The 23,868-nt window shown below is 37.2% G+C and overlaps 1 protein-coding gene across 2 annotated transcripts in view; it reads right to left on the bottom strand.

Annotated features, from left to right (window-relative positions):
- ccdc162 (coiled-coil domain containing 162) overlaps positions 1 to 23,868 on the bottom strand; it is a 71,587-nt gene that overhangs the window by 38,591 nt on the left and 9,128 nt on the right. Inside the window, exons 12-41 of one of the 2 annotated variants that reach the window (XM_088087886.1) lie at positions 23,536 to 23,671; positions 22,605 to 22,808; positions 22,068 to 22,385; positions 21,639 to 21,839; positions 21,242 to 21,363; positions 20,490 to 20,718; positions 20,196 to 20,398; positions 19,117 to 19,269; positions 18,603 to 18,696; positions 18,351 to 18,485; positions 17,413 to 17,549; positions 17,201 to 17,312; positions 17,069 to 17,118; positions 16,785 to 16,961; positions 15,863 to 15,974; positions 15,361 to 15,532; positions 14,429 to 14,567; positions 13,170 to 13,323; positions 12,957 to 13,052; positions 11,577 to 11,741; positions 11,239 to 11,441; positions 10,484 to 10,622; positions 10,270 to 10,390; positions 10,076 to 10,185; positions 8,015 to 8,062; positions 7,552 to 7,719; positions 7,066 to 7,218; positions 6,724 to 6,858; positions 5,781 to 5,933; positions 4,733 to 4,942 (exon numbers count right to left, since the gene is read on the bottom strand). In XM_088087886.1, coding sequence (XP_087944012.1) covers positions 4,733 to 4,942; positions 5,781 to 5,933; positions 6,724 to 6,858; positions 7,066 to 7,218; positions 7,552 to 7,719; positions 8,015 to 8,062; positions 10,076 to 10,185; positions 10,270 to 10,390; positions 10,484 to 10,622; positions 11,239 to 11,441; positions 11,577 to 11,741; positions 12,957 to 13,052; positions 13,170 to 13,323; positions 14,429 to 14,567; positions 15,361 to 15,532; positions 15,863 to 15,974; positions 16,785 to 16,961; positions 17,069 to 17,118; positions 17,201 to 17,312; positions 17,413 to 17,549; positions 18,351 to 18,485; positions 18,603 to 18,696; positions 19,117 to 19,269; positions 20,196 to 20,398; positions 20,490 to 20,718; positions 21,242 to 21,363; positions 21,639 to 21,839; positions 22,068 to 22,385; positions 22,605 to 22,808; positions 23,536 to 23,671 — 4,549 coding nt within the window. The remainder of the gene's footprint in view (positions 1 to 4,732; positions 4,943 to 5,780; positions 5,934 to 6,723; positions 6,859 to 7,065; positions 7,219 to 7,551; positions 7,720 to 8,014; positions 8,063 to 10,075; positions 10,186 to 10,269; positions 10,391 to 10,483; positions 10,623 to 11,238; positions 11,442 to 11,576; positions 11,742 to 12,956; positions 13,053 to 13,169; positions 13,324 to 14,428; positions 14,568 to 15,360; positions 15,533 to 15,862; positions 15,975 to 16,784; positions 16,962 to 17,068; positions 17,119 to 17,200; positions 17,313 to 17,412; positions 17,550 to 18,350; positions 18,486 to 18,602; positions 18,697 to 19,116; positions 19,270 to 20,195; positions 20,399 to 20,489; positions 20,719 to 21,241; positions 21,364 to 21,638; positions 21,840 to 22,067; positions 22,386 to 22,604; positions 22,809 to 23,535; positions 23,672 to 23,868) is intronic. The other variant, XM_088087887.1, reaches the window with a different exon arrangement.

Raw genomic sequence — 23,868 nt, 5'->3', positions numbered from 1 at the left:
AAAGAGCAAGGCTATAGTATGGCAAAAATGTCAAAAATGACATTTTCCAAAAGCACCTAAAGACTGCTTGAAACTACATTAAATAGCCTGTCAAGACATGCCATAGCATAAAACGTTGCCAAAACAGACAAAAACACCATATTATGGCATGTCGAAAAAAATGACCAAAAGAGCAAGGCTATAGTATGGCAAAAATGTCAAAAAATGACATTTCCCAAAAGCAGCTGAAAACTGCTTGAAACTACATAAAATAGCCTGCCGAGACACGCTATGGCATAGAACGTTGCAAAAAACAGCAAAAAACACCATATTATGGCATGTCGAAAAAATGACCAAAAGAGCAAGGCTATAGTATGGCAAAAATGTCAAAAATGACATTTCCCAAAAACAGCTGAAAACGCCTTGAAACTACATAAAATAACCTGCCGAGACACGCTATGGCATAAAACGTTGCAAAAACAGCAAGAAACACCAAAATATGGCATGTCGAAAAAATGACCAAAAGAGCAAGGCTATAGTATGGCAAAATGTCAAAAATGACATTTCCCAAAAGCAGCTGAAAACTGCTTGAAACTACATAAAATAGCCTGTCAAGACATGCCATAGCATAAAACGTTGCCAAAACAGACAAAAACAACATATTATGGCATGTCGAAAAAAATGACCAAAAGAGCAAGGCTATAGTATGGCAAAAATGTCAAAAATGACATTTCCCAAAAGCAGCTGAAAATTGCTAAAATCGACATTAAATAGCCTGTCAAGACACGCTATGGCATAAAACGTTGCAAAAAAAGGGCAAAACACACCAAAATATGGCATGTCGAAAAAATGACCAAAAGAGCAAGGCTATAGTATGGCAAAAATGTCAAAAAATGACATTTCCCAAAAGCAGCTGAAAACTGCTAAAACTACATTAAAATAGCCTGTTGAAACACGCTATGGCATAAAACGTTGCAAAAACAGCAAGAAACACCAAAATATGGCATGTCGAAAAATGACCAAAAGAGCAAGGCTATAGTATGGCAAAATGTCAAAATGACATTTCCCAAAAGCAGCTGAAAACTGCTTGAAACTACATAAAATAGCCTGCCGAGACACGCTATGGCATAAAACGCTGCAAAAAACAGCAAGAAACACCAAAATATGGCATGTCGAAAAAATGACCAAAAGAGCAAGGCTATAGTATGGCAAAAATGTCAAAAAATTACATTTCCAAAAGCAGCTGAAAACTGCTTGAAACTACATTAAACAGCCTGTCAAGACACGCCATAGCATAAAACGTTGCCAAAACACACAAAAACACCATATTATGGCATGTCGAAAAAATGACCAAAACAGCAAGGTATGGCAAAAGTGTCAAAAATGACATTGCCGAAAAGCAGCTGAAAACTGCTTGAAACTACATAAAATAGCCTGTCGAGACATGCCATAGCATAAAACGTTGCCAAAACAGACAAAAACAACATATTATGGCATGTCGAAAAAATGACCAAAAGAGCAAGGCTATAGTATGGCAAAAATGTCAAAAAATGACATTTCCAAAAAACAGCTGAAAACTGCTTGAAACTACATTAAATAGCCTGTCAAGACACGCTATGGCATAGAACGTTGCAAAAACAGCAAAAACACCATATTATGGCATGTCAAAAAATGACCAAAAGAGCAAGGCTATAGTATGGCAAAATGTCAAAAATGACATTTCCCAAAAACAGCTGAAAATTGCTAAAACTACATTAAATAGCCTGTTGAGACACGCTATGGTACAAAAACGCGTTGCAAAAAACAGCAAGAAACACCAAAATATGGCATGTCGAAAAATGACCAAAAGAGCAAGGCTATAGTATGGCAAAAATGTCAAAAAATGACATTTCCCAAAAGCAGCTGAAAACTGCTTGAAACTACATTAAATAGCCTGCCGAGACACGCTATGGCATAAAACGTTGCAAAAAACAGCAAAAAACACCAAAATATGGCATGTCGAAAAAATGACCAAAAGAGCAAGGCTATAGTATGGCAAAAATGTCAAAAAATTACATTTCCCAAAAGCAGCAGAGAACTGCTTGAAACTACATTAAATAGCCTGTCAAGACATGCCATAGCATAAAACGTTGCCAAAACAGACAAAAACAACATATTATGGCATGTCGAAAAAAATGACCAAAAGAGCAAGGCTATAGTATGGCAAAAATGTCAAAAAATGACATTTCCCAAAAGCAGCTGAAAACTGCTTGAAACTACATTAAATAGCCTGCCGAGACACGCTATGGCATAAAACGTTGCCAAAACAGAAAAAAACACCATATTATGGCATGTCGAAAAAAATGACCAAAAGAGCAAGGCTATAGTATGGCAAAAATGTCAAAAAATGACATTTCCCAAAAGCAGCTGAAAACTGCTTGAAACTACATAAAATAGCCTGCCGAGACACGCTATGGCATAAAACGTTGCAAAAAAAGGGCAAAACACACCAAAATATGTCATGTCGAAAAAATGACCAAAAGAGCAAGGCTATAGTATGGCAAAAATGTCAGAAAATGACATTTCCCAAAAGCAGCTGAAAACTGCTAAAATCTACATTAAATAGCCTGTCGAGACACGCTATGGCATAAAACGTTGCAAAAAAAGGGCAAAAAACACCAAAATATGGCATGTCGAAAAAATGACCAAAAGAGCAAGGCTATAGTATGGCAAAAATGTCAAAAAATGACATTTCCCAAAAGCAGCTGAAAATTGCTAAAATCTACATTAAATAGCCTGTCAAGACATGCCATAGCATAAAACGTTGCCAAAACAGACAAAAACAACATATTATGGCATGTCGAAAAAAATGACCAAAAGAGCAAGGCTATAGTATGGCAAAAATGTCAAAAAATGACATTTCCCAAAAGCAGCTGAAAATTGCTAAAATCTACATTAAATACCGTGTTGAGAAACGCTATGGTACAAAACGTTGCAAAAACAGCCAAAAACAACAAAATATGGCACGTCGAAAAAATGACCAAAAGAGCAAGGCTATAGTATGGCAAAAATGTCAAAAAATGACATTTCCCAAAAGCAGCTGAAAACTGCTTGAAACTACATAAAATAGCCTGCCGAGACACGCTATGGCATAAAACGTTGCAAAAAACAGCAAGAAACACCAAAATATGGCATGTCGAAAAAATGACCAAAAGAGCAAGGCTATAGTATGGCAAAAATGTCAAAAAATGACATTTCCCAAAAGCAGCTGAAAATTGCTAAAATCTACATTAAATACCGTGTTGAGAAACGCTATGGTACAAAACGTTGCAAAAACAGCCAAAAACAACAAAATATGGCACGTCGAAAAAATGACCAAAAGAGCAAGGCTATAGTATGGCAAAAATGTCAAAAATGACATTTTCCAAAAGCACCTAAAGACTGCTTGAAACTACATTAAACAGCCTGTCAAGACACGCCATAGCATAAAACGTTGCCAAAACACACAAAAACACCATATTATGGCATGTCGAAAAAATGACCAAAACAGCAAGGTATGGCAAAAGTGTCAAAAATGACATTGCCGAAAAGCAGCTGAAAACTGCTTGAAACTACATAAAATAGCCTGTCGAGACATGCCATAGCATATAATGTTGCAAAAATGGCAAAAAACATCGGAATTTGGGATGGCAAAAAAAATGACCAAAAGAGCAAGGCTATAGCATGGCAAAAATGTCAAAAAATGACATTTCCCAAAAGCAGCTGAAAATTCCTAAAATCTACATTAAATACCGTGTTGAGACACGCTATGGTACAAAACGTTGCAAAAACAGCCAAAAACAACAAAATATGGCACGTCGAAAAAAATGACCAAAAGAGCAAGGCTATAGTATGGCAAAATTTTCCCAAAAACATTATACTATACTATGACATCATCCTTTAGTATATCGGTTTTTAGGACGTTTGATATCATGCAATACTATGATGATTTCTGACACTCTGCTGACCATTTTTCAGTCCAAGGTTACTCTTTCATTGTAAATCTGTGTGTTTTATTATGTTTTTATATTTTATTGCTGTGTAAAGCACTTTGAATCCCCCTGTTGTATGAAATGTGCTACACAAATAAAGCTGCCTCGCCTTACCCATTATATAATATGTCATTTTTGATGACTTTTTGACAATATGATACCATGATGACTTTTGATGACTTCTTGACATACTATACTGCAACATTTTTTACAACTTCTTAAAATCAAACTATACCATTCATGATGACTTTTTGATGTCATACTATACTATGATATTTAGTTTGATATTAGTTTGTGACATTTACTATGCTATGATGATTTTAACATCATACTATTGATGATGATTTAGATGACTACACTATGACATCTGTCATGACTTTTTGATGTCAAACTATGCAATTAAATTTTTATGGCTTTTCTATGTCATATTATACTATGACATTTGCCATGATTTTTGACATTATACTGCAGTATGACATTTATCATTCTTATGTTATACTATGCTACAATGATTGTTATGACTTTTTGACGTCATACTATACTTTGATTTTTTTATGACTTTTTAATGACATATCATAAGTTAAATAAATAAAAAAGTTTAAGAGATATAGCACACGGTTTGACAACTCTAATATGTAATTTTTTGCATTACAACAAAAAAATCCTCTTCTCCGCAGTGTGTAACTATTTGTGTGCCACCACACACACATACAGTATTAGACAAATGAAGATAGTTCACAAACCTGCCGGATCTCTTTAGCGCTGCGTTGTCGGTGTAAGTGGTTCATCCTGCTGCCCGTGTCCAGCTGCTCCTCGAGCCCCCTGAGCCGTCTCTCCCTTTCCTCTATGTCGGCTTTCATTTGTTCCAGGGTCTGCATTCGATAGTTGTCCAGCTCCTGCCTGCTGTGGGCCTCCTGAGCAGACTGATGCCGGGCCACCCGGAGCTCCTCTGTCTGCGTATCAGTGGATATTGAGTGAATACTGCACTCGACAGGCTCATAGTTTCTTTTCCTCCCAGTGTTTGACATCATGACAATTAACGATCTCATTTCTCACTTCACTGTAGAGTTTTACATGAGCCTAAGTCTATAGGAGGAAAAGGATTTACGCTGACTGAAGATGCTACAATTAGTCAATAGAAAAAAAATATTTTCAGCAGTAATGGCAAACAGCAAAGATTCAGTGGTTCCGACTTCTTAAATGTGAATATTTTCTGGTTGTTTCACTCTTCTCTGGTTGTAATCCAAACATCTTTGAGAACAATTAATCTATAAAATCACTTCATCATCATCGGTCAATCAATCACCTTTTTTTTCTTTTTATGTGTAAATTCCCCTGGTGCAGGATTAATAAAGTCTTATCTTAAAATAAGTAAGAGATTAATTGAATTTGAAAAAATAATAATCTGTTGTAGTTGTACGTTCTGACTTGAGAGAAAATATTTTTCTTTCCTGGTACATTTTAAAGAGGTTCCTACTGATTTTTGCTCCGCCCGAACGTGCTACACATAAAAGTGACACATAAAAGTGAGGAAAAGTGACTTTAAAGTCAGAATCATATTAAGACAAAATTGAGAAAAAATTGTCCACAAAATTCTAAATGAATAGTGGATAAGTAAATGCTAATCTCGTTGGGTTTAGGCTTAAGAAACACTGTGATTTTCCACTAAATGTCAAATGTACGTGAATATTTTGCATTTTTTAAAGCTTTGATGCTAACGCAGGAATCAAACTTCTGTAGTTGACGTTAATTTTTTGGGCAGCAGTGAGGTGTGGATGAGACTTCACGTACCTTCCTGCTGAGCAGCTTCTTGCTGTTGCTGCACTCAACCTGACAGCTACTCAACGCCTTCCTCGTGGCCTCAAGCTCCTCCTGCAGGACGACCACCTCCCCCTCTGACGTCATCTTCACTTTGAGGGCCTCACTGCGACAAATGACCTCCCTCTGGACAGAACAGAGAATGTTTCACCATTAAAAGTATATGCCGGTAAGTTAAACACAAAAAAGTTCATCCACAATGAAGACAAGTTTAAATATCTTCAGAAATTCCAGGACAAAAGTGGGAAAAAAAGCAAATAAGCTCTCTTATAAGTCAAGGGTATTATCTAATACATGAATAAATACACCAGTAAGTTAAATCAAATGTTTTGTAAAAATATAAATACTTTGTATACTGTCCTTTACTTCCAATCATTTATTTAAACAAATTGTAACAATCAAAAAGCGGTTATTTTAGAGACACGTATAGGCAAGTCAAGTCATTTTTTTTTTTTATTAAAACACCAGATTATAGATCAAGTCAGGTCTGACAGCATGCACTTTAATTTATGGAGACTCAACAATTCCTGGATGAGCGAGCAACAGTCACGAGGAACAAGCAACAAAAAATAAATAAATACATAAAAACTAAACAAAATTGAAAAAAAAAAGAAGAGAAGAATGACTAAAAATACAAAATATCCAGTAAAAGATATAAAATGAATTTACTTTCTCAAGTACTTGAAAAAGTTAAGAGAGAAATGCAAAGCTTGCTTTGATTGGTGACGCATATCCAACTGTATGATTCAATATATTAAAATATCAGATCTTATTTGATGACTTATTTATCAAAAATAAAATGGCTAAAAAATAACGTGACGAGACTGTGGACTAAAAATAAAGGACACAAGCTCTGCTCTTGTTGTCTTCTGCAGTGGATGAATTTGATTTGTGAGTATTGAATTTTTCTGCTGACCTGCTGAGTCTGAAGCAGCCGCCGGCGGAGTTTTTCCTGGTTGACCGCCTGCTTCCAGCGGCTCACAGCCTTCAGTTTACAGAGCAGAGCGGTCAGCCGGCTGTTCTCCAGACTCAACTCATGGACTTCTTCTTTCTGATAGAAAAAGTAGAGTGGGACACACTGATGGGTTTTAAATGGTCACGAGCTGGAATTTTTAATTGTTTTGAACATGTCTAATAGTGAAAAAAATTGACAGTCGACACATAAACTACTTAGTGACTTACATTTGTTCTCCTCAACAAAACTTAAAGTTATTGTACGTTTTTCATAAATTCACACTTATTTTCTGCTTCATGATACCTTTAACTGTGTGAGTGTGAGTTCATCATCGTCTTTGGTGCAGCCGTATTTCTTCTTGAGTCTGATGATTCGGTCGACTCCCTCGCATCGTATTCTGCTCACCATCTCGCTCACGTCCTGCTCCATCTGCCGGTGGTACTCATCGAGTCTGGCCTGAGATACAGTGAGAATGAATAAAGTATTCAATGGCTCAAAAAGTAAATAAGATATGTTGTCATTTTACTCTTGGAAATTGCAGCTGCAAACTTTGATTGGATACAATGGAGAGAAAGCAAAGATTTAAATATTCAACGTGAAAACTGACATGCAAAGATCTGTAATATGCAGTTTAACATGAGAAATCAGTAAGAGGTGCACAGTCCTCTAAATATTAAGTTGAATTTGGTAGAAATGGTGAAAAAAATCTATCAAAAATAAATATATTTGGATAGACCTACACATATTATTTGGATAAGACGGCATCAAACACAAGATCAAGTTTCTCACCTTCAGCTGGATGCAGGTGGAGAAGAGGTGTCGGACCAACGGGTCGTAGCGTCCTCTGAATTTGAGACTGAGTTGCTCCTCTGCAGTTTTCCTCTCTTCCTCCAGGTGAGCGACTTTTGCCTGCAGAGCTGAGATCTTCAACATCATCTCACGACATTCAGCAGCCCTCTGTGGAACAACAACACAGTACATTAACATTATTAGAATTATTACTTTTTTTTTGGAACGACTTGTTTGTCTTAGACGCTGCTTTAGACATGGTTTTCACAGAATAACAGCATAAAAACACGTTTTCTTCACAATAAAGGCACTCTTGTAATCACCAACATTTGATTAGCAACTGTGATTTAATTGCATTTTTTTTCACAGGAACTGTAACTGATTACAATAACATTTATTTTGTAATTTAAATCCTGTAAAACTGCATATGAGCAACAAAGTCATTTGTAACTACAGTAGTTACCTGTCTGTGGACGTTGTTTGTCTGAGAGTCTGTCAGATTCTTTACATCCTAAGAAAATATATGAAAATACAACACATTAAAGAACAATAAAATCATCATTCTGTGAGTCTTAAATCTATGTAAACAGTTACATGCCTTCCTTGAAAAACATTCGTAGGCCTTTCTTGGGAAAAAATAACAAAACCTTGCCTAAGTTACTGTTGAAAAATGACCTCCTCATTAACAGCCAGTAAAATACACTGTGTTGTAGGGATGCGTGATAATATAAGCATGTCATATTGGCAGATAATGGCTATAAAATCAAACATCGGAATCGACCAACGTGCTAATTTCTACCAATCTCAAATTTAACAAGGTAAACATGTACTTAAAAAAAAAACCCTCAGTTGAAGTATTTTTCTTATTTTGTAAAATTAATGAAGACTACGTTCATTGAAAAGCATAGTATTTTATGTCTCCATCTGCTGGTGAGCCATCAGGATTAGAGAATGAAGAGTACAGGAGACTTGATGATCACTAAAATTAAGTGGGGAAAAAAGTGTATGTATCGATATCGGTATTGGTTACCGGCCGCATGGATTTTTCTTTTATATTGGCAAAAAAAACCAATATCATGCATCCCTGCTGTGTTGTGCAACAAGGTGAAAATCTCCACACGTGCCTGTTCTCTGTGATGGAGCAGCTGAGTCTGCTGCTGCAGGATCTGCTCATAAAACTGTGAGTAGAGCAGGAAGCTGCGACGCTCTCGCTCCATCAGAGAAGAGCCGAGCTGAGTGAGACACTGCTGCAGGCGATCCTGAGAGACCCTCAGCTGAAAGGAAGAGACACTCGGGAGTCTGATTAGTTGTCACGGAAACAGAGGGACACTAACACACTACAGGCCTGCTGAAGTATCAGTTAACAGAACATAGCTGGAAATGGAGCCAGGGTTCCCACACATTTTCATGGATAAAACTTCCAAACTTTTCCATGACTTTTTAAGGCCCCATAATAAAGTTTTTTTTTTCTTCCCCGACTTAAACATTTCAGATTCAAACTCCATTAAAACATTATGAGCTTCTGAACGACCTGCCCGAGGAGATTGGGTTGGCAGAATCATTGACTTCTTTTAAAATCACTTCTTGAAATCCATTTTTATACACTTGCTTCAATGTGATGTCGTCTATTTTCATTTATCTTTTAATGTTTTCTTTAATTCTGTATTGATCATGTTTAATTCTATTATTAGTATTATTATTTCCATGTTTACTGCTTCTATCCTTTAAATTGTATTTACTCTTATAGGTATGGGTTGTTATTGTTATTTTTGTTGTCTAATTGTTTCGCTCTTATCTTCAGCCTTAATTTGGCATTATTGTTTGGCTCTTATATTTATGCTGCCTCTTGCTTCAGCTTTGCCTTGTTATTCAAAGCACTTTGTAAACTCTGTTATTAAAATTATTATTATTATTATTACTATTATTATTATTATTTCAGGTAACAGGAAGGGAGAGACAGAATTTAGGGAGAAAGTGACAAAATGTAGGTGAATTTGACGAGACACTTCAATACATATAAGAGCCACATTAACCACTAAACATTTATTTTCCTTAATGTTACATTATGTTAAAGGTTATGCATGGATGGGAGATTATTGTAACAATGTCACTATACACAAAAACATTTTATGACTTTTTCAAAACTCAAAACATGATTCTGACTAATTCCATGACTTCCACAGGCCTGGAAAATGTGATTGTTAAATTTCAAGGCTTTTCCAGGTTTTGGACCCTGTGGAGCAATTGTAAGTGTAAAGAAACAATTTCAAGTTACCTCACCAGAGGTTATGTTTCATCAGCAACACTTTGTTAATATTTTCTCATCAGAAAAAGTACTTAACTTTAAAGGGACTTCTGAGTTTTCTCACTTTACTTCATAAATTATTTCTTATTTTGTTCACAAATATCTCTAATCAGACAACATTTTTCGTGGAAGAGAATATACGTGCAGCATGTTATCAGTAGATATTCACAGGGAACAGATGGTACTCATTGTCCATCATTTGTCCTGCAGTGTGTGTACCTGTCCCTCAGCCTCTTCAGCTCCATCCATCAGCTGCTGGATGAACGTTTCCACGATCTGTGGACGCTCTGGTGACAAACTGTACTTCAGTGGGGTTTTCTTCCACAGCTCTGACCACACAGAATATTTTTATTTAAACTTCAGCATTAATGCAGTGCTAAAAGGTTGATTTTTGGGGGGGGGGGGTTAAGTACCTGTAGGGAGTCCTGTGTCCTGTCGAGTTCGCTCTGAAACTACCAGCGTCAGCTCTCTGTTGATCCTCCTCTGCACCGCTCTGATCATGTCACACTCGGTGCTCTCCAGCAGTTTACGAAGCTGAGAGGATCACACCATATTTTATAAGGTAATGAGGTTTTGTTACAAATGCATAGGCCAATATTCTGTGTAGTTAATAGTTTTGTATTATACCTGCCAGGCTTTCACATCAACCTCTGAAGCTCCAGGTGGAGGCAGGAGAGACTGGCTGCCAGATATTAAGACCTCGTAGTCTCGCTCCTTACCCATCTGTTGAGCCAGAGCTCTCATACTGGGGTAAAAGATTTCAGCTCTGTAAAGAAAAAACAGATCATTATATATAGGATTGAACAAATGATGTAAAACTATCATTATTTTAGTCACCAGGTGTTTAAAAAATAGAATTTTAAGTTAATTCTCAATCTTAGAAACAGCAGCTCTGATTCAGTAGCTGTTCTGGAGCTTTCGTTCATATTTCAGGGGTCTCCTGGACTTTAAAGGGATAGTTCAGGGTTTTTGTTTTTTTTTTAATGAATGGGTGCTAGTCTAGGGAGCGTGCCATCAAAAAAAAGCCCTTTAAGGAACTTTATAGATATTAAATTGCCGAAATTGTCACTAAAGTCCTCAGAATATAATACAAAATTTCACTTCAGTACAGCCCCTAAATGTACCTAAATGTGAGCTTGTTTTGTTATGTAGAAAATAATCGAATAAATAAATAAATAATTATGATGATGATAATTATTATTATTATTAAAAATGGTAACCTGTTGAAATGTTACAAATACTATATATATTATATATATAATACTAATATAATTTATCTGTAGGTGGACTATCCAAATAAACTGTTACCACAGGTAAGCAAACCAACATGCAGTTGTCTAAGTTTAATTAAACTCTCTCTGTTTCTGTGCTTCCCACAGTACCTGTAGAGTTTTACAAACTGCTGATACAAACTGGGCGTCCTGAACGTTTCAGCACCCAAACGCCTTCGAGCCCAGCTCTCCCTGAACACGTGAAGCTGCTTCGTCAGCAGGAGGAAACCTTTCAGCACAGACTGGACTCTGACTGGATCCTGAAGGAGAGCGGAGGACTCTGACACACAAGTCTTTTTCTTTACTTCAGCTTCCTAAAACAAACACAAAACACAGCTAACATGACGTCATGTGGCAAGTTTACAGCCATAAGCAGCCTTTTAAATAGTCGAAGCTGTCTTGTTTCGTCTGCTTGATCCCAAATTGAAACTTATAAACAGTTTTTTTACTTCATCAGGTTTTCCATCTTGCAGGACGTCATTCTTGTTGCCACGGAGACGGACAGGCTCTGCCTCTCCTCCACTGTTCAGGACGTCCTCCATGAGCAGCGACACGCCGAGGATCGCTGCGTTGGCCTGCAGTCTGCTGCGATCACTGAGACCGCTCAGACACAGCTGCACACAAACAAAGCTCCTCTGTGTAATTGTCGCTCGTAAAACTTGTTTATGTCACAGTAAAAAGACACACAATTAATAAGAGGTGTTTTTCTTCCTTTCTCTAATTCACCTTCAAATATCTGAAGTTGCAATGCATCAGGTAACACTTACAGTAATTAAAACTTGTTAAATCAATTTCAAAAACAAAAATATTGTAATAACAAGAAAAAGAAATAAAAGAAAAAGGAATACAGGCAAAAAAGGTATACCCTAGAGTCTGTAATCATTTTTGCATCTCAGAATACAAAAACATGAGATATTTTGCTGGACTTATAGCCTCGGCAGTAGTGTAAAGTTTGTCCTGACAGAGAGTATAAATGTAAGGGCCATTAAATAAAAAAGGTTTGAATGTGCTCAACAAGTTTCATATTTCTGTTCAATGACTAGATATCCTGAGTTGACAATTTGTCCAGACTGGCTTATGATTTACTCAGAGTAAATTTTGTATTTAGAATTAGTTTATATTTGTATTTCTTTTTAATATTTTGCTTTCTTTTCAGTTAGGTTTCAGTTGGTTTCCAGATTGGCTTTGCTCATTTTAGTTTAGATTTAATTATTTAAAAATGTTTAGTTTTATTTCAGTTTTTATTACTTTCAACATTAATTTTTTTATTATTATAATATACGGGTTATTTAGGAGGGCAAGATTTAAGAAGTTCAGCATATGCATTACATTATAAATAAACACTTTATCAGGGTAATTGAATCACAGTCACATAAACATCTCAGTCTCAATAATCATATGTATTGATACTTCCTCGTGCTTGTTTTGTTGACAAATCTGACAAAATTCACAAAGACTAAAACTTGAGACATTTCCTGTATATTTTCATATTATGTTAGTAATTTTTTGAAGTACATATTACTGCTTCAACTGTTTTTTCTAGCTAGTTTAGCCCTGTTTTTATTTTAATGTCAATTATCTAATTTCCATACCTAATTTTACTCTAATTTAGTGTTATTTACATATAAGCTTTAGTCTTGTTCTGTGTTTAGTTCAAAGCAATCTGTGTGATAGATTTTGATATTTACTGTGCACAAATTGTTGTGTTGCCCCGGTGATAGTGCTACAGGAAGTCATAAAGTATTACCATCTGGGGACTATTTTCCCTAAATTTTATGGCAATGTGGTCTCTGGGCAAATCTTATATCACCATGCAAAAATATATTAACCTGCATGCAGTATTCGATGTGAGGGACGTCCCAAACAGCCACGGGGAACAACCCATGACAGGCTACGAAACTTCTCCATGGAAACGTCGTCTGTGCCTGCCGAGAAAGTCAACATGAGACGCATAAAATATCAACAAATACATTTCCCCTCATGCAGTGTTTACTATAAACAGGTGTGATATCTGTCCACTGATGTCACGCGGCTAAACTAACCTGAGAGCCTCGAGCATCCAGAGGAGGAGGAACAGGCAGCGTGAGACTGAACACGTCAGCCTGGATACTGTCGCTCAGCGGAGGGAGCGCCGTCACCATGTTGTCACTCACGCTCTGGTAAGAGGAAATATCGCCAGAAGAGAGGAACGCCTCCCTGAACACGAGAAAAACACAATAGACACAGAAAACCTACAGCTTAAGATGAGGTAGGTTTAAGACTTTAAGACTTTTTAAGGACAATTTTCCAATAACCAGGGACAATTTTATTTTGCCCCAATGTTAATTGTAACATAAAACTTGACTTTTTTTTTATTAAATTTTTTTTTGATTATCTATGTCAAATATTGAAAAAATAACCCTTTTTTGAGTGACACACAGAAGACAATGAACATATTATATTATCATAAGGTATATATTTGGTTTAGCAACAGAAGTGGGAAATATCTGGCATTTCTGACCTGTTTTTAGAAAAGGAATTTATTAAATTGTTTAACAAAAATAATAGACAATAAAGTGCAAAATCAGAATAAAAATCCCTCAAAATTTCCAGTGTCTGAGTATTTTTAAGGCTTTCAAAAAATTAATTCAAGACAATTTAATACCAATTAAGGCCTTATTTTAGATTAATAAATTTGATACTTTTAAAGACTTTTTAAGGACTTTTTTTGCTGTTGTTGTTGTTTTTTTAATTACTTTTGGGATATTTTTCTCCTTTAGATTGTGAAAGTAAAAAGATGACAGTAAATATATGGAACAAGAAGTGGGATGCAAATATTGCAGTTTACTATCCACAACCAGGACGCCCCAACAGAATTAAACTTTCTGCAATATCAATTGAATAAACTGACCTAAACATTACCCAGTGTTTTTTTTTAAATAATGTTTAACACTACTTTGTTACTGTCAGGTCTTGTACAAAGATCAATTAGTATTGAAAAATGAGGCGTTACAAAGCTGAACCGGGATTAGTTTGGACCTTTTTTGGCCTGGCAGAAAGAAAAAAAAAGCTTTGTTTTTTGTAAATAGTTGGGGAAAAATCACAAATCCATTACTGCTGAAAAAGGCCATCAGTAGCACAGTCAAAGAGAGACATGAAAGCACGACAAAGGGAAACAGCAACAAGAAAGCAAATATAAAAAGGAAACACTTAGATGAGTGCCTATAAATAACTTGTGACAGAAACTCAGTGTGGGCAGAGAGAGATGAAATTAATCAATATGTCTGAACTTCATGATGAGGTGTTTTTCCTCCTCACTGACCTGATGAGGTGTCTCACAGCGGTGTCAAACTGCAGGAGGAGGACCTGCCGGCGCAGCTGCAGCAGGTGGCCCACACACTCTGGGCTGCTGGGATCCGACAGACGGTCGACCTGACGCTGGAGCTCCTGCAGCTCTGCTCCTGCACAACACACACAGGAGGACACACACTGTAAAGGGGATTACTATGCTTGGCTGTCAACATACTGATTTATACTGGTCTTTTATTATATACTAAATATTACCAGGTCAGTATATTCAACCTGGGAATTTCCATAACCCTCATTTTTATCTTTTATTTTTATCTTCTTTTAGCTGAGACAGGGGATCGTTTTTGGGAGATATCAGGTCAACAGTATATGTCACAAAGACATGGTATACATCATCTGAAATCTGGGAACCTTCAGTTTAATTTGAGATGCAGCTCAACAGTGTGTGTGAAGTTTTCTGGTCATAATTATGTAATAAAATCTGCCCTATCAAACTAAAATCAGACTAAAATTAAGACTGAATAAAAGCGTAGAAGATTTTCATGGAAGTATATGGCAATCGTTCCAGTGCTCGTTTATGTCTCATAAATTATTGCAGAAATGTTAGGATTGATATGATTTGCTACACGGATATGGTGCTAAATTTAGGCATGGTTTTACCATTTGAGATTCGATTAAAAAATCCATTCAAATCCATCGGTTCTGTTTCTGCTACAGCCTCTAAAAGACATGAATGTCAGCCGGGACCGACAAAGGCCCAGCTGGTCTTATTAACAGACAATGAAAGCTGTCTGCAAAAAAGTTTGCTCATACTTTTCCGTATGAACATTTTCAAAAATGTTTTCTAAAGATTAATTATGTAACATTTCTAATTCTACATTTTGCTATGAGTAGAAAAATGTACATATGAGCAGCTGCGATGCTTTATTTACAACATCAACCCACCGATGCCTTCAGTGCCCCCCCAGCCAGCTGCGAGCGGTGTGTCCCGTCCTCCTCTGCAGCCCCCGGAGTCTTCTGTGTTTCCCAGTCTTGAGAAACTAACCAGGTAATAAATGATGTCGTGAAGAGCCGAAACGATCTGCAGAGTGTGATGGAGAGCTGCAGAACATGCCTGCTGGAAACCAGAGGGACAAATTATTAACAAACAGTACAAGAACAATAAATCCCAGAGGTTTAAATCATGAAAAATACAGTGAAACATGAATTCAAGACACTTAGTTTATAACTTTTTAAAAATAATTCTCTCCATCAACACGTGACCCAAGAAAACAAAAACAAGCACTAAAAATAATTCATATAAACACTGATGTACCCAGCTCTGTGGCTCACCACTGCATTAAAAATGATTTATGGTCCTGAGAAAAGCATGAAAGTGAAAGCTGCTAAATGCTTCATGTGTTGTGCTGCTGTTTAAATAGTCTCTGTGTTGATTTGAGAGTCTCACCGAAACACTTTTGAACATGTGCAGCACTTCAGAGAAGCGGGGGATGTACCACAGGTTGAGGACAGTTTTTCCGTCTGCAGACAGCAGCTGCTGCGGCCGACACTGAAACGTCCTGCAAGAGGAGACAAAAGTGACTCTAAATCAATCTGTTTGAAGGGTGGAGTTAAATAATCTACACCCACTTTTCACACTTTAAAGTCTGACACAAATATTTACAATAAGTAGGGCTGTACCGGATGTCTTTTTTTGTATGTTTTTACTTTTGATGCTTCTATTTAGGTTTTCAAATAAAGTTTCGAATGTATGTCGTCACATTTTTTTAGGATGTCATCTAACCTAAAAAAAATCCTCAAAAAATTCTGAATCTTTGAATTTAATGAGTGAGCCCTTAAATCAACTTTCTTTAATAAATATAACTTGTCATTTTCATCAAAATAAATGAATTTTTGAGAGGCTCAATGCAAACAAATAGGACTGAAGCCGAATATCTCATTCGATAAAAATAGAGATAAGATGGACAGGACAGAGAAAATAAGGTCTTAAAAAACTGAACATGATACATCTACATAACATGACAAAAAACAGGGAAAAAGTATAAAATGTCAGTCAGAATAATTCTCATAATATCTTGCAGAAGCAGATAAATTTGGGGAAATTTTACAGCACACGCTATTTATTATTATTATTATTATTATTATAAATTATCATTATTATTAGTAGTATTATTATTGTGGTTGTTGTTGTTATTAAACTAATAATTTTGAAACTCACTGGGACAGAAATGTTGTCCATTTAAATACATTTTTTGGTGTGGAGTTTGTTTGCATGAGTTGCTCTTTTCATCAGTGCCTTCACGTGATCTGAAAACAGTTGTTCTTCTATTCTGCACATTAATAATGCATAAAATTTGTGCTTGTTGTACCTGGGGTCAGGATGAAGGTCAGCTCCTGAATCCAAAATAACTTTGGGCTCGCTGGCTCGCCCAGTCACGAAGTGGGACTGACGGATGGAGGGGACGTCGTCCAAAAGGGAGTTTAGACTGTTGTAATATGCAACAATCTGTGCTCTGACACAATACTGTGATATCTGTGAGCTGAATCTGTGGAAATAAAACAGCATTTACAGCATTAACAGCATTTAGATCTAGAGTGACACACAGAGAAAAACTTGCAACAAAGGGAATGCAGAATTTGTTAATGGACGCACTTCTGGAGAAAGTCGATGATGAGCCCTCGTTTGATCTTTGCTGCTTCCTCCTGCCGTGCGACAGAAATTAATTTTACTTCACGAGCAGTCAATCACATTTATCATCCTGCTCAGTCACTCTATGCAACTCACCGGGGTTTTTATGAGACCCCCCACGGCCTGTTTCTTCTTCACAAACGAATTCAGCATCTCGTCACGCAGACCCACTTTTTCCAGCTGGATGGACACAAAGGCCTCCATCAGCCTGGAGAAACAAACAAGACTGTGTTTATTAAAGAGACGGCACAAAAACTGCTGTTAGTCAGTCAGCCTGTTTAATCTGTTCTTCAAATGAGGAAAATTACCTTTGCTTGCTGGTGACGGGAGTTCTCGCTGAACCTTTGGAGGGTGAAGAGTTTGATTTTTCCTGCAGGTTGTTGGAGTCGCTTCCAGTCCTGGAGTCAATTTTCACATCTTTATCAGAATGAAGGGCGACTTTATCCTATGAACAAAATGCAAAGCAAACTGAAATTAAAGAGGAATATTTGAACAGCAGTTTATTTAAATTAAACCATGAACAATATCAGTGATGGAGAAGCGTGAAAGATAAAAGGAGATCTATTGTCAGAAATGAAAGCTACAAAAATCACACACACACTGCTGGAAAAACATAAATGCAGTGAATTTGGGGATGGGTTCCACTTTTACCTTTGCAAGCAATAGTGGTTATAAATAGTAACCACCAATTTCTGCATAGTAAACTACTTTGTAAAGAGTTCAGTATATTAAGTCTTTTGGTTCCCAGTGTACAGGTCGAGCTCCCCTCTGAATGAGAGGTTGTGAGATAATTAATGTGGTTGTAAAGAAGAAAAAACAAAGTTAAATGTTGGATTTTTTTTTTCTCTAATCTTAGTTTTGTTTTGGGTTTTTTTTCCCCAAATATTAAATTGAATTGTACCTCATTGGGCCTTGAATAGTTTTTATTTTTATTTATTTATTTTTAATGAAACATTGTAAGAATTTTGGGAATATGCCTTTTTGGAGGAATTGTGAAGAAAAATAAAAACATAAAAAATAAATGTACAAGACATCTACAATGACAAAGAGCCTAAACAATATACTGTGTTGTTTTTTTTGTCAAGCCATAAAAGGTTGGAAACCACTTGTTTAATCTCAATCTTAATTTGAAAAGTAGCTCCAGTTGTCAGATAGATGTACTGGAATAAAAATTATAGCATTTACCTCTAAATTGTAGCGAAGTACTTGTACTTGAAAAAAATGTATTTCCATCACTAAACAGTACCTGAGCTGTAGACGTCCCTCTCTCCGCCCAGTGACAAAGACAAACCAGCTTCACAGCACTTATCAGAGCGTTCTTCTGTGTAACCTGACAGGCCAGAGTCACCTGGAGGTTTTCTATACTCTGTTTGTTCATGAGCTACAAAGAGAGAATAATAATAAGAAGAAATAAATTCTGTCAGTAACAGGTTGATTTACAATTCTGTTTCTTCATTTATATATCGGCTAATAAAACAAAAATTTAATTTCAGCGTACATAAATAACTGCGTCCTGTGAGCTGAAGCTGAACCTCCCGATCTGGTTCTCGTCCAGCTCCTGGATGCTCAGAGGCAGCTGGGACGGGGTGAACCTGCAGCACACAGTGTGATTCTCTTTCAATCATACTTCACTGCTCTTATAGAAAAGCAGAAATAAGACATCACATGTGGAGAGGCAGGCTGTGCACATATCCTGTATTTCTAGATTTCCTGCAGGACAAATCCCACCAACTATTTCATATTAGAAAAGAATATAATAAAGATAAACTTTATTTGTAGGGCACTTTTCAAGCAAAAGCACAAAGTGCTGACCAGCATGAGGAGAATACATATAAACATATATACATATAAACACAAAGACATATGTATGCATACTTACATACATACACATCTGCCAATGCACACACACACAAAATAACTCAATTAGAAGAAATAATAATAATAAATAATTAGGTGAAAGAAAATGTTGGAGATGCATCTTTATGATGGTCGGCCTCGGTGCAGTTATTTACCTGTCCACAGAGCTGTCGTCCTCCAGTATCGCTGTGATGAAAACAGGCCTCGGCTCGGCTTTGTGTTTCTGCTCAGCGACCTCGAACTGCACCGGCCTCAGATAGAGGTGGAACTCGTCAAAGCCGAGCTCGGACGCCACGTTTCTGTACAACCTGTAAAGAGTTACTGAATGCTACAGTCTGATGTAATACTATGACACTGTATGATTTTGGTGTTGATCTCTGCATGTACAGTAATATTACCAGACCAACACAGAAGTTGTGAGTGTGACACTGGAATGAGTTTTTTCTATTGTTTATTTTAACAAATAACTGTGATTAGTTTACTGGAGGCCTGAATCTCTGTCTCATTCGTTAGATAATGACCATACCGAGCTGCCAAGTCCGTAAGGAACCAGCTTTTGTTTTTATTTATTTACAAAGCTCTTCTACAATAGCTCCCCTCCGATCTCTGAACCATGCTATCGTGAAATTTTGGTAGCAATTGTACCCAATCTCAGATGTTGCTCACCCTGCAAGTGCCGAAAATTCACACTGAGCTAAGAAGACCAGCCTTTTCCTAATATGTCCCAGATACTTTCAGCAAAATTTTAAGCCGTCCTCATCAAAAACTCAGACAGAATTCCAAGGTTTAATTTTTGATGTCATTAACTGTGACTGTTTTTAGATTTGCTTATTTGTTTTGGATTTTTTTTACATTGTACAAGGCTTGTATTTTTCTTTTTTGATCATTGTTTTGAGATGAATGTTGTATGTACCTCGGCACCACTGAACATGAGCGTTCATCCTTGATGTGTTTTCTGAGGCTTTAAATAAAATGAATGATAGTACACTGCGATTCACCACAACAGACTGTATCAGTGGTAGATGCTGAGGAAGTGGGCCGATCACATGTCACATTAAACCAAAAAACGCTTGCGATACCAACCCCCGCCCCCCAAAAAAACATATTAGGTCTCACGTTTTCTAGATCTGAATAAAAAAGGATTCAATATGGGTACAGTTTCAAAAAAATAAATAAAAATGCACAGAACACTTTAAAAGTCCCCTTTTCCCCAGTTTGAGTGTGGTATCTTAACTGTGCCAGATGTGCCGTCTCGGAGGCCGATTCAAGCAGACGATGGCGGATGGTGACGAGCTCCAGCAGCTTGGAGAAAGTTTCCATCGCATACAACTGCTTCTCTTTTCCCTGCATCATGTCCTTCTCCTCTGCAGATCTTATAAGTGAAAGCCCCACGTTTTGGACCAAAATTGGATCCTCAAAGAACACATCTGAGAATAACTGAGAGACAAGAAAACAAATTTTGACTCATTTGTTTCATCACTGTATCTAAATTGATTTAAATATATTGTTGAGAAAATGAAAAACCAACATCCTTCTGTATCTGGGAGCTGTAGGAGGCTGCGGGTGAAGCCAGGTGGCTCCAGCTCTGCAGGGCTCGCTGCAGGAGCTTCTGTCGCAGCAGGAGTTTGTCGGTGATGCTGGTGGCTCGGTGCAGCTGGCAGAGCTCCGTGTGAGCCTGAACTAAACTGTGATAGACAGCAGAGGCCAGACAGAGGGACGGATGAACCTCCAGGAGGAACGTGTTCATTAGTGAGGGGCTGCAAACACGAAACAGGAAGGAAAACGTACGTACAGTATTATTAAAAGAACAAAAAATGAATAGGGGTTTGTGAAAAAACCAAAACAGCACAGTATTGTGATTTCTTGCACAGTAATATTGTATCAATACAGACACCAAGTACTTATTTTAATTTATTATGTTAATTATTAAAATTTCAAACATAAATGAAACTTTTGGTGGAAAAAAATTAGAGTCCACTAAATAAAATTAGTTGTAATAAAAATGACTTAAGTGAGAGGAACAGACTGGCAAAATTTGTTTTATCTAATAAGTTTTTTAAGTTTTCCTTCAGGAAAAATTGTGCAGTTGAAAAAATGTAGTTGCTATATGTTATCGCAATTCTCAGTTTATTGCAAAATGTTTAAAATTGCAATAATACTGTATCATGACTTCACTATAATGATATTATCGTATCGTGGGGCCTCTAGTGATTCCCACTACTAATAATGAATTTTGGAGGATACCAAATCTTGAATAGTTTTATTTTTGTGTTTGCTTACCTGCTGCCTCCAAGTGAGACCAGATGTTTGGGAATGTATTTTGGTGGAAGGCCAAAGTCATGAACGGAGGCTTTGTGATCGCCTCTCCAGATTCGATGAAGATACTGACGCTGTTTTTCAATCTGATGAGACAACAACACAATCAGTCACAACGTGCAAGATAAAGATTACACTAAACTAAATAAGATGTATTAGTAACCAAGAGGATATCCACAAATGAAGCAAATGCTAGCATTTATGAAAGTGAAACACAGAAAATGTCTTTACAAAGCTGAAACCAGCAAATATTAAGAGCAACTAAAACTGATTAATTTTCAGTTCAAACATTTACACCCATAGGTTTGCGTTCTGCACATTCACACGTGAACACAATCCTTTGCAGAGTTTGTGTTTTCACCTGATTGTGCAGAATGTCTCTGATCAGCTGCTGGTGGCTTCTCATGCAGCCAATTTCAGTTCTGTAGGTCTGAATAAAGTACTCCTGGTTCAGGTCCAGCTGTGGTCGACTGTGCATGATGTCAGTGATGACTCCAGCCAACGCGAACCTCTCCTCGGTCCCTGCTGCATGCTGGTAGGCCTCAAAGTAACAGTTCAAGAGCTGGAGAACGAAGACAAATACAAAGTTAACAAACAGGATGTTGATGCACGAACCTGTCTGGTTTGAAAAATGAGAAATTAAACAGGCAAATACAGATTTCCAGTTGAGAAATATTAAGAAAATTATTAAAAATGTAATCAGTCTCCAGTTTGATCCTGTGAATTTGCATAAGTGGGTTAAAAATGCTTAAATAATAATAATAATAATAATTAGTCTTTATCACTGTACCTGCACTTTGCTCTCCAAAAACTCAGTTTCACACGTCCACAGGTTGAGCAGCACTGCAACACGGTCCACATCCGTCCCAGCCCAGGAGTGGATGTCAGCCGTTGAATCTGTTTCCATTTTCTTCATCCTGTCTCTCTGGATGAAGCATGAGCCGACCAGAAGAATCTCGTCCTCCAGCTTCTCCAGGTCTTTCAGAGCAGCGTCGTACACGATGTAAAACCCTCTCTGGTCCTGAGTATGGACGATCTGCTCCTCTGTGCTGTAGAAATCATGGAGGTTCTCCACCTCCGCAAACTCCATAAACTCAGAGCAATGTACCTGAAATACAAAGAAGTGACATACTGTCTACATGCAAACAGGATATTTGATATTTCTGAACCTTTTAGAAAATATTTTACAGGTTCATAGAAAATAAAAACTGGATTCAGTAATAAAATCTGTTAATTGTTATTGCTGTTCCCATAAATGCACAGTTGAAAAAAACACAACTCAAACATGTTTTTAAGGGATCAGCTTTTTGCTTTTAGGTGTTTTTACCTTATAGTCAACAGGAGTGTTGTGGCTGTACTGAAGCGAGCCAAGACCTCCGGCCTCCCCTCGTCCTCCTCTGGCTGCGTTCATCCAGCCTGTTTCCTCCGCCGTGCTGCACAGCTCTCCTTCCTCCAGCTTCAGACCAGCCAGGTCAAAGGTCAAAGTCCTCTCCACAGAACGCAGGTAGTTCAGCAACCCAAGAGAGATGCGCTGTGGAGAGGAGAAGACAAGATCGATTATTACCGGTAAAACCCAAACTCCACTGTCCGCGCTTCATACCCAAGCAGTTTAAAGGAACGCCAATCACATTACAAAAGATCCCACTGACCCTCTGCATGAGTCTTTTCAGGTACTACCATCAGGACGCTGCTCTAAAGTCCCTTTGGTCAAGAAAAACTTAAAACAATTCCTTTATACCCACTGCTAAATATCTGAAATAAAAGGTAACAATCCACACATCTACACTTACACTATTTCACTTTGTACTTCTCATAAATACGTCTAAATTATTTGTATTAGATATTTATTTTGTTTTTAGGAACACATGCATTATGTTTATTGTCCGAGTTTGTTTTGCACTGCATGCTGAGCCACGTCTAAGACGATAAAGTTCTCTGAATCTGAACCTGAAGGTGAGACTGAATTTATTCCACACCGGGGAAATTCACATATTACAGCACATCAAGGCAAAGCAGCAAGACATAAAAGGGGGAAAAAAAGAGTATCAATACTGCATAAATTTGTATAATTATCAATAAATAGCTTGTATAAAACCTGATGTAAAATAGTGAAATATAACAGCTGTCATGTTAAATGTTACAAAAATATTCCTAACCAGGTTCTTGCTGATTAAAGATTTGAATATCATATTTATTAATAAAAAAATATCGAAGCATCCTCAGGTTTTTACATCGTAACGTGCTGCTCTTTGCCTCACCTGGAGCTGTCGGAGTCTGAGATGACGCAGGTGGATCAGAGACAGGTACGCTCCTCTGGTCATGATGGGATCTGAGGTTCCCTCCTCTAAACTGTCATCCAGGCCCAGCAGCTGCAGACTGTCCTCAAACGAGTAGCTGGGTTTTACAAAGGGAACAAAGACACAAAAAAACTGAATACACTTATGTTTCCTGCAGCCAAGGTGAGTAAAAGGTGGCTGATCTTAACAAAGAACAAACCTGGAAGAAAATATGAGTGTATAAAATATCAGAAAATAAACACAAATGCTTATAATGAGTTTCCACAGACTGAGGAAATGTCTTCTAATTGCTTA

This window comes from Plectropomus leopardus, chromosome 14, assembly GCF_026936395.1.
Source record: "Plectropomus leopardus strain MGB_pleo_1.0 chromosome 14, ASM2693639v1, whole genome shotgun sequence".
Lineage (NCBI taxonomy): Eukaryota > Metazoa > Chordata > Actinopteri > Perciformes > Serranidae > Plectropomus > Plectropomus leopardus.
Note: the sequence above shows the minus strand (reverse complement) of the source record. Positions and strands in the feature narration are given on the sequence as shown.